Genomic DNA, 11,237 nt, shown 5'->3' with positions numbered 1-11,237 from the left:
TATAATTGACTTGACTATTTAAGTAATTAAAATAACAGATTTTTCATTAGTAAACCAGTGATTGAATTAGAAACATTCATCAGTATGGTGCATACTGATTTAATGCTAAAATATATTTTATAACTTATTATTTTGGCGAGTCAGTCACAGTAGTCTGAATGATCGTCCTGCTCTGATGGCCTCTATACTTTCAGGGAATTGTTCACCAGACATCTGAATAAAGACACTAACGTGTTTTGTTGGCTTTAGATGTTAGTGAGGGTCCAAATGGGCCAAAAATTGACAAATAGACTGAATTCAAGTAGATTATTCCAAAAATAATTTTCAATAATAGTACGCCTGAGAGTCAATTCTTCAATACATTTTGATTTCTGTTCTGTTATGGGTGTTCATTGGTTACAAACAAACTGCAGAATGTCCGGCAGCTTTGAACACATGATGTTTTAAAAGCATGTGATCACAGAAAAACATGAATGGTAGACTTGTGGTTGCCTATAAATAAACTATTTGGACGGTCATAGTTTATGTGTTCTGGTGTCCAGCACAACCAAACCATTTGGGATGCAGTCTTTAAATGCTTTTACAGTTTTCCTCCCAGCCAACTGCTCCTGCGCTTGTGTTACTGTTGCATGAGGGAAGAAAGTAGACGCTCTCAGTATCCGCACTTGTGGCCAGAAATGGGGAAGTAGCACAGTCACAGTGCAGACTGTCTCAGAGTGTCTCAGTGGCTGGGACAAAAGTTGTTAAAAAAAAAGAGTCAAGTTTTGCCCCACCAGAACTGCTGAAGTGATACTTCTGAATGAGAGGTTTCCAACTGTTTTAGGCCCTTTTCACTGCAGACATGTTAACGATTCATAGTAAAAGCAAAAGTTTTACTGATAACATTAACAATGACTCTGTTCTTTTAAAGTATCCCAGTGAGTAATAACAGTGTGACAGTGAGCCAACATGAGCAATACCAGCACCCTGAAACTGAAGCAGCTAAATGGAGTTCAGCCATCATTCATTTTATTATTTACATCTGTGTTTCTTTCTACTGTGACAAGTCATAATGTCTTCAACATAAAATTATTTAATTTGAGATTTCTTTCAGACAAATTGCTAAAATAGAATAAGCAGCAGCAGTATAGAAAACATTCTTTTTTTTAACTTAAACCAGTTCTCAGTTTTTCACCACAAATGTTGAAAAATGTTGGTGTAATAAACAGCTGACACAGCGGCTAACATTTCTGTTAGCATTTAACATTTTTTTCATAGAGCTGACCAAATTTTACATTTTAGAAGAGATATGACCGAAGATATCATAAATATATGTTTGTTTAATTACTGTGTGTTTAACATATTTCTTTACATCCTCTTTAAAAGGATGATATATTTGTTGGGCTTCATTGCATCAGCTCATTTAGGACATAATCTTTTATCTGGCGCTGTAATAATGTTAACCACCCACTGATGCCTCGAACCCTGTCAGTAACTGACATCTCTCCCTACCACACTGTGTTTCTAATCCTCTGATCACCTTGACATGCTATCTTCCACTGCAGCTTCCATTGTACATAAAAACATCTGTAACATCCAGGCTGCCCTATTTCAGTGATATTCTTTTTTAAAAGATGAACACATGGATGTCTGTTTCTGCATGAGACACTGACTATCATTAAACCATCTAGATCTCCATCAACTTGAATTTGTCTTCTTTCTTTTGTCGTCTCCCTTTGTAGTGTTGTTTTCACATTTTAATCTGTTTGCTCTGTTTTTCTTTTAACATACATATTACTGAAAACTGTGATGTATATTTATTCAGATTCATTCCAATTAAGCCATCAGATTGATATTCAATGATCACTTTTGGATTGATAAAGAAAATTGTCCAATTAAAAATGAAACTTGTACTCAAACGGTTCATAATGGCTCCAATCATCTAACAAATGATTGATCACCTAGAACGACCACAAAACCTCTTGTGATTCTGAAATTGCTCCCGCTCCCGTAGCTGCGTCTACGCTGGAATATAGATAGATACTAAACTAGATACGTCTGCTAAATTACTGTAATGTAATGTAATATTGGGAAGCTATGTGGAAGCTAAATCGGAAATAATGTTAAGTTTAAAGTAAATGTGTGCTGTTCAAATGTTAGCTAATCTCTTTACCCCCTGGCTGTATATTTACATTGAAGGAAGACAGGGACAGGTTAAAAACAAATCCTATTCATAACGTGTATAAACGTGACTCTCTTCAACACATTTTCTGATATTCAACACAGATGTATTTAGAAAAAGCTGATGATTATCTGGAGATAATATTTATTCCATAATGCTTATGATAATTATAGCCTCTTCATTTAGAAGAAGCTGAATTCAGCAAACAAATACAAAGCTTCTCTTTGAGATGGTGGAGCAGCGACTGTTTTTCTAACAGCAGACAGTCTCCTCTGAGACAATTATCTGACGGACGTGTTGTGATTGTGTAAAAGCTGGATCTCTTGTATGCCCTTCTGTCAGAGAGTCTTTGTTCTGTGTTTATTAGAGTCTTATGACACAGTGCTAGAGATGGTGACACACGCACGCGCGCGTCTTACAATAGTTGTTTTTCTTTTCTCCATCAGCCGATGGATATCAGCACGTGGCCAACACGTCACGCGAATAGCAGCACCTCGGACAGCAGCCTCTGTCAGTGCGCTGCCTATGCGGATGGAACTCATCTTCTCAGCCGCAGGAAGGAAGGTGTTTTTTAAAAGGAAAACTGCTGTCTGTAACTAAACCGATAAAGAAGTTTACATTTGCACCGACGTGCCTAAAATAAACAACTGACAATCAACACCCTGGAGGTCGTGGACACGTCGCCGCAGCCTGCCATGTGGCAGTTTATCGTCCCACTGATTCATGGAGGCCTTGGTTTAATTTGGTGAAGATTTGAGGATGATGTGCGGTTGTTTTAACAACCCGGAAGGGACGGTTGCAGCCCGCAGTCGGCTCATTTTGTGTTCGCAGGAATCCATATCTGACATCTTCTCCTTCCTCCGGATTTTTGGCGCAGAGATGGTTGGGAAAAACAGAGAACTGTGAGTGCAACTTGTCGTGAAATTAATTTGAATTGTTCATCAGATTTTCTTTTTTTCGTATCCATCTCTAAAATGCAACGCTGCTGGATTGTAACTTTGTAACGGCGTTGTCGGAAGGTGTCGGACGAAACCCACTCGATCTAACAAAAAAAAGAGGCTCGAGCGAAGAAGAAGAATCAAGAGGAAAAACTGGTGACTTGATGGATGCCACTGCGAGACAACAAAGGATGCACGCTTTGCTGTCGTAATATCATCTCCCCTGTAGGTAAATGGAGAAACTCAGATATAAATCGGCTTTGACTTAGTTGTTAATAGGATTTAATATCAACCCCCTCAAACACCCTCGCTGCTTTTCCACCTGAAGACTAATAGACTCCAACATTTTGTCCTCTGCTCATGTAGTAACACCAAGTGGAACAATGCAGCGCTTCTTAACCTGGCTGAAAATGTGGGCATGGGAGAAAGATGCTGGACCCTTCTGACTTCAATGTTGGTGCCTCACAGTTCGTGGCTTTCAGCCTCCATTGGCTCTATCCATGAGAAATAATGCTCCCCTATTGGCTGGATTGCGGTGCACATGCTATAACAACAGGATATGCAAAGCGCTATGGGCTAATGAGATGGGATAAAAGCCCATCGTGCTTCCTTGACCAATATCTGTATTTTATTTAATAAGATGTAAATTGCCTACTTGGATCAAATGGTTTCGATGCCATAGCATTAACAATAACAAGCCTAACAATAATAATAGTAATGTTGATTTTAATTTATAATGAACCTGCCACAGTCAAGCTGAAGGCTGTTTTGTCTCACAGAGCAGTTGTGCCTGTGTAGTAAATCTGCTGAAGAATGTTTAAGTATCGCATCCGGATGTTTTTCAATGAACTCAAAGTGTTGGTACTGATGCGCTCTGGATCAAGCAGGAGGACTGGCACGGGCACAGACCCGGACACGCAGACCAGGATGCGAGGGCTCGCTATAGGAGGCTGTGGTTGGCCGCAGTTGAACTGCTCTCACCGGGATGATGAGGAGGAATATTATGGCTCTGACTCCCGGCCACGCAGCCTGGATTTGGAGGATACAGAAGAAGACAAACCCGAGGGAGGAGGCCTGGACGCCGCTTCCCTCCCGAGTCTCTCAGAGAGCGGGACGCGATCACCGCAATGCCGGATCTGCTTTCAAGGCCCGGAGAAGGTATAGTTAGGCTAAATAATAAAGGTACTACTGTGGGTGCCTGTGCTTTAACAAGGGGTCAACTATCCAGTAGGGACCTAGTGCCCATGAGCAAACATCAAGACTTGCCTACATGGGCTCCAGCAACCTGTAGGAACCTGCACTACAGCAATGCAGGTGCTTGCTGGTTCATGGGGCCTCAAACCACGTGGTGCTCATCTGAGAAAGTCTGTTCAAAAGCAGGTCAGGAGAGGCCATGTTCACTACTCTATTGTTGTTTGAGCTCAAGAATCCATAGAAATGTCTCCTACCATAAAAATGAATACTAGAATATGTGAAAGTGAAAATTAAACTTTGTTGTTTTCGGAAAGCAAACCAACTATAGCAATGCTCAGAAAAGCATAAGACATTCAAATGCAATTATTTGTTAGGAAGTTGACCCATTTAAGAATATTTTTGCAAAATATTTGTACAATATAGGCCTATGTAGAAATAACAGCTTGGTGCCATGTAAACCTTTTACGGTTTCAAATACCTTGTGTGTGTATTAAGGCTGCTACTTATAAAATCCAGAATGACTAAAAGAATTAATCCATCAACAGTGATCTGATCAGTAATATATTCAGCATCTGATGCACAAAATTAGACCATTTAAAAAAAGCAATGCAGAAAGGTTTTGGAGAATGATTCCTCGACATAAAGGAAATTTATACTGATTATTACTCCAAGGGATTTGAGTGAGGGAGGCAGTAGAAGTTTCAAAAATGTGTGAAAGGACTCTTCAGTAGGATCAAACCTTTAGTCATTCCTTTAGGCTACAGAAAGGTCACGTGAAGTACAGTGTCTTCCTCTCACATGATGGAGAGCTCAGGGGGTGGATGCACAGAAAGTTAAAATGTTTTTAAAAAGCTTATGTCATTCTTGTCTGAGACGTGGCATCTGAGCAATAAAGGATGAAATCAGCCTAAGAGACATTCTTTGCTAGAGGTCTCAGAAAGTTTTTGTTTCCCCTCCAGATATCCAACTAATTAAAGACCTAGCACATTACCTGGAATCAGACAGAAGATAAAGTGAGATGTGCAAGAGTGTTGTCAGTCCGAGGGCCTTAGGGAGTCTCACACTGACGGCAAAAACCTGCACCAGATGTCCTGTGATTTCTTTCGAGGATACATGAAAGTGACACGAGAGAAGCAAACTGTATCCACAAACGCGTTAAGCAGAACATAGTGAAATGCATCAAAACCAGAATATTGATGCTACATTTACTACATTTTGATTCACATTTTGAATTTGTGATATCCTCTGAACATATCAACCTCTTCTTAAAACATTTTCGTAAAACAATGAGGCACCCTTGCTTTTATTCCCTATAGTCATAATTAAATGGGAGATCAACTGTTGAAAGCTTTTCTCAGGAATTCTGGCCTGCATTTACTCCATTTATTTCTGTATGTCCAATTGTCATGGAGTTGATCACTGCTCCAAAAATCTCATCCCAACTGTTGTTGTGAACAGAGAGAAAGGCAAGCTGACAAATTCATGCAACTGTTAGAGAGACGTTGGAGAGTTGGAGATACAGAATCCTACACACTGCTGATGGAGACAATAAACACTGTGGTAACCTGTACAGGCACAGAATAATGCATACATATATATGAATGACAGAGAAATCTAAAGAGTCATAGTTCTTTCATTCATATGTTCTATATGTATGTCTATATATAGTAACAATGGAGCTGTGGGAGCTTTGATCTTACCGACCCAGAGACAATAAAACAGGAAAAAACGTTCCTCGACCTTTAGATTTTAGTAGTGAGATGGGATAGTTTTGTCGCTCTTTAACTGTAACAAAACCAGAGTCACTGAGGACCTGTAAACACCAACATATAGATTTAACAAACCTAGAGAGAAGCAGGAACTCGATTGAAACCTGGTCAAATATACAAAAACCTGGGATGCACAAGAGTTTTATCCTGAGAGATCCATGCAGTTACTGTGCAGACATCAAAGCTTTAATGATAAATACTCTTAAAGTGATAAGATTGGGTTAAAAGAAAGCTGCAGATAGGTCATAATTATATTGAATGGTAATAATGATTTGTTGTTTGTCATTATTACTTAATGTTTAATGTCACTTTGAAACCCTTTCTCTCTCTGATAAATACACCAAAATATCATTGGAGACAAATATACTAATATCAACCGTAACACAAAATGTGTAACAAAACAAACAAAATACAAGCTACAATGCAATGATGTCATGCTCCATCAAAACAGACCCATTCTTTTTAATATCTTAAGTTTCTAAACTTATTATTCCATGTCCATGCATACTGTGTAGTTTCATATTGATCATATTTGTTGGTGCTTGCTCCAAGCTTTTATCTTTTTAATCCCTTTTCCAGCTTCATAACAGCAACAAAACTGAATACATCAACACTGTGCCTTCAATAGATAAAATATGACAGTAACATTGTCAGGGCTGAGGAGGCAAGTTGTTCTATTCGTGAAAAATATCTTCATCTATATTTTTACTGTTATCTTTGCCAAATCAAATCTTGTAACAGGAAGATTCAATAATAGCTTCAAGATCCTGCTGAATGCAGCTGCTTGTTTTGTCCTGCAGGGAGAGCTGTTGAGCCCTTGTCGCTGTGCAGGCTCTGTGCGTTGTACTCACCAGTCCTGCCTTATCCGCTGGATCAGTGAGAGAGGCTCCTGGAGCTGTGAGATCTGCTACTTCAAGTACCAGGTCCTGGCAATCAGCACCAAAAACCCACTTCAGGTACAGCCGCTCTGTCTCTGTCTTTCTCTCTGTGTTCATCTGTAATGTGGAAATATTCTTCCTGGGGTAGAAACGTTTAAAGGAACAATATGAATCAAGTCCTTGCCATTAGACTGCCAAGCTACATGGCAGAAAGCCATCTGCAAACTTTACGGTGCCAGATTTGAGTGAGTGATTGGCAGTTATCACATTTGAGGTCATTGATCAGAAGGTGAATGTAATGGCATACAGTAGAGGCAATGCAGTGCTGACATCACCCACTCCACAAAGGCATTTTGGACTGATTTTGTCCAGTCAACATTCACTGATTCCTAACAGGAAGCATGTTGCTGTTGGCAGATAAGTAGCAAGCATGTACATTTTCACAGAGCTATTTATACAGTTTTCTTTTTTTTTTTACTGACAAATGGAGAAGAAGAAAGTGATGAAGACTTATAGGAAGATGCCAAGAACAAATTAATGAGACACTGCACATTTCCAAAGTGTGTGGCACACAGACTGTAGACGAACAGACAAAATCACCAAATGTTGTCAGCTTCTGAATGCTGGAACAGAGAAACTATCAGATTAAATGCTTGTTCCCTCAGACGCTTGTCTTGCTACAATCCCTGCATCTATAAATGGACACTATAATATTTCTGGAGAATTGGTGTGATGGTATTGGTGAAATTGTTTAATTCATTCAGTAATTCTCTGGTTTCATTATCTGTGTTAAAGCCTGGCAGCAGAGGCTCAGTGAACCTGCTATTTTATAGCACGTTGGTGACTGACAAAGCACTGTGGTTACGTCAATATAAAGGTGTAGAGCTTTACACTCTGAGACAAACCCTTCACTATTACAGTTTCTCACATAGTAGAGAAGGATTTTGAAATTGACATCTAAAGTTCAAACTTTCAGTCCATTTTTGTGTCTGTTCTAGTGGCAGGCCATCTCTTTGACTGTCATTGAGAGGGTGCAGATTGCAGCCATCATCTTGGGCTCTTTGTTCCTCATCGCCAGTATCTCCTGGTTGGTGTGGTCCTCTCTCAGCCCTTCAGCCAAATGGCAGCGGCAGGACCTTCTCTTCCAGATATGCTACGGCATGTATGGCTTCATGGACATAGTTTGTATAGGTAAGATACACACAGAACTATGTGATCTGGTACTGTTTATAAGGAATATGGAGACAGTGTTAAATGATATACTCATGGTATACGTCACTTAATTAATTCCAATTAGTTGCTATCTAGAGAGTATTAACAGGTAAGCTGAGTACGGAAAAAATGGGCAAATTGTCTACAGACACACAATTAAACATTTCCAATAAAAAATGAATTGTGTATTCATATTTACTTGGGTTTAAATGGAGCAGCTATTTCAAGGCTATAACCAGTGCCAAATTACAAGTATAATTAGGCTTTTAATTAACCAGTCTTATTAACAAGACGGAAAGTCTACAGTCGTGCTAGCGGCTCTGGCAACCCATCCAAAAATAGACATTTCACTCAAAACCCCAAATTTGAACCTCATGGCAGCACCAGAGGAAAAGTCAGGAGATCAGCACAGTCATCCTGAGCATTATGGATCTCTTTACCAAATTTTAGGGCAATTTATTTAACAGTTGTCAAGACATTTTTTCAAAGAGCCCAAAATGTCACCGTGCTGGCAGTGCTAAAAAAAGTCAGGTGATCTTGAAGTGAGTAGGATACATCGTCTGGTGACCATGAATGTCTGTAGAAAGTTTCATGACAATCCATCCAATAGATGCTGTTATCATCGTCTCTTACTTTGTATTTATACCTCAGTGGCTGACTGCAAAGCACAATGGAGATAATTTACACAATACAGTAATTCTGAATGTATCTATGTGCTATTTGTTTATTCTAAGTGCACAGCACAAACAAAAGAAATAACATTTGTGTTGCATGAGTATATTTGTTGCATTCTGTTTTCTTCCTTGAAGGGATTTTCATCGACACGTGTTTCTAACCACACATCAGTCCAAAATACCCACAAACAAGTCTAGTATATTAATCTTTTTATTTTTGAGAACATATAGTTCTTATTCACTCTGTACCTTTTACTACTTCCTGATTCTCATTGAACAAACAACTGTTTGTCTATATGTAACCTTGCTTCCTGCCCCAACCTCCCCCACCCTTTGTCCTTTATGCCCAGGCCTTATAATCCATGAAGGATCGTCTGTTTTCCGGATCTTTAAGCGCTGGCAGGCGGTGAACCAGCAGTGGAAAGTGCTGAACTATGAGAAAGCTAAGGACTTAGGTGACCCCATCAGTTCCAGCAGTAAAGGTCGTGTTGACAGGAACTCAGACAGCGGACAGAGAGCAAGTCGACATGTCAGGACTATTCTCAACCACCACTGTGGCTATACCATTTTGCACATCCTCAGCCAGTTAAGACCCAACAGTCTGCGCAGAGCCAACCATGAGGTGGTCATGAGGGTGACCACTGTATGAGGCTGGGTCATACAGACAAGTGCTCTGATGTCTGATGAGGAGATCAAAGTGTTGATTGGGATTTAATGGGAAAAAAATCCCAATCTGCCACATAAACACTGCCGTTAACGTCTAGTCTCACATCTCCCTTAGCTCAAAGTGGACAACAGAAGATATTTTGGCAAAGGGAGAACATTGCAGTTTTATCAGAGACTCTAAAGACAAAGACTGAAAACAAGACAAATAAGAAAAAATGCATACATTTTGAAAAAGAAAACGCTTTGATTCTTAGAGCTATTAAGCTTTAAGAATTTTTTTATCACTATAATTAATGTTACAAAATGTAATTGAAATGGTTGTTTTTATGTTTTGCTTTCGAAAGAAAAAAGAAAATGATTGTCATTAAGTTTGATTTGGATTTTACTCTGTAAGAGAGAGTTTGATAGTGAAAATAATTTGTGCTCCAACTCATGTGACCACAACAATGGCCCCAGCCCCCCTAATTCAACATATTCCTGATGGTCCACATCAATGGATCAGATATTGAAAAGCCCAATAAAACAAGGCACAATAGCTTAAACTACAGTATTATACCCTTAAAGTACAATTAGTGTTTTGTAATAAAGACTTTGTTGATTTCAAAGTGGAACTGTGTGTTTTATCTCATTTTTAGGCAACAAGATGGATCTTAGCAAATTTAGCTTGAAAACAAATGTATATATCATAGTTTATGGGATTACACAAATCTCTGATTGTTGTAGGCAAAATCAAATAACATCTGAGTTTGTCTGTCTTTATTCTCGACGAGCAAATAAATAAATAAAAAAAAAAAATTTGGGAGAGGCTTGAGTGAAAATCCATTCACATTCCTAAGGACAGAGAAAGACAAAGGGCGAGCTCAGTTTACAGCAGACAGTCTTCTGCACCTATGAACGAAAAACAAGTCTCTCGTCAAGCCTTCCAGCAGGAGGGGGCTATAATATGTCACCCCCTTCTTGACAGAGTGAACTGAGAAGATTATTACAGCGGACTCAGAGGACACCCAGAGGGACCTGCAGCATTTCCATTCAATAGACAACACAGTGAAAATAATAAAAGTGAGAAATAGCTATACAGGAAGTTTTAAGAATCCTTCACTTATATTCGCTATATTCCCTGAACTCTGTATTCGTGATGTTTGACTGTGGGTGGGCTACCGTTTCTATTGGAAACATTTTATCAACAGCAACATAGTAAAACACACACAACTTTGCCCTCTTAAGTGTCTCCCCAGTACAACGTATCATCAACAACAATAATAATTAATAGTGATAATTAGTAGATTATGACATAATAAAATACACCTGCATCTGTTTAAAATAATAATGTGGACTTTCAGCTTAAAGTAGCCTGTGTAAATACCACATACATATAGATCGATTACACAGCATCAGTGTTTATTTGTTAAATTACGATACTTAAATTGATACTTGTATTTCCCTTGACTATTTCCATTTTTTTATGTTACACTTCGGTTAAAAGAGGCAAATTATGTAAGCCTATACCAATAGGCTAATGGTGACAGTTTTACTTTGCAGAATAAGAATTTACAAGCTAAGCATGTGGTGATTAAATTTGCCCTTATCAATCCAACCAAATATAGTAGTTTACTCAGTTAAAAATTAGCTCCATCTTGACCACCTACAGTGTTCCCAGCCTGGGGGTCATGACCCCACAAGGGGCTGCAAAATGATGAGCGTAAGAAACAAGAAGCGACTCAAAAATATATATTTTTCCCAGACTT

General features: G+C 39.0%; 1 protein-coding gene across 2 annotated transcripts; it reads left to right on the top strand.

Moving 5' to 3' along the window:
• Positions 1–2,640: 2,640 nt before the first annotated feature.
• LOC137879690 (E3 ubiquitin-protein ligase MARCHF9-like) lies at positions 2,641–10,133 on the top strand. Of its 2 annotated transcripts, XM_068720594.1 has the most exons (5): positions 2,641–3,328; positions 3,984–4,257; positions 6,863–7,018; positions 7,939–8,131; positions 9,177–10,133. In XM_068720594.1, exons 2-5 carry the CDS (start codon positions 4,027–4,029, stop codon positions 9,473–9,475), a joined length of 879 nt encoding a protein of 292 aa, XP_068576695.1. In that variant the 5' UTR covers positions 2,641–3,328; positions 3,984–4,026; the 3' UTR covers positions 9,476–10,133. The 2 variants fall into 2 exon arrangements, with proteins under 2 accessions (XP_068576695.1, XP_068576694.1); XM_068720593.1 differs by having other exon boundaries at positions 2,641–4,257.
• Positions 10,134–11,237: the final 1,104 nt, after the last annotated feature.

This window comes from Cebidichthys violaceus, unplaced genomic scaffold, assembly GCF_023349555.1.
Source record: "Cebidichthys violaceus isolate CVI_PGR_0920_01 unplaced genomic scaffold, fCebVio1.0.p SCAF_25, whole genome shotgun sequence".
In the NCBI taxonomy this organism is placed as follows: Eukaryota; Metazoa; Chordata; class Actinopteri; order Perciformes; family Stichaeidae; genus Cebidichthys; species Cebidichthys violaceus.
The sequence above is the reverse complement of the archived record's forward strand: the minus strand, read 5'-3'. Positions and strand labels throughout refer to the sequence as shown.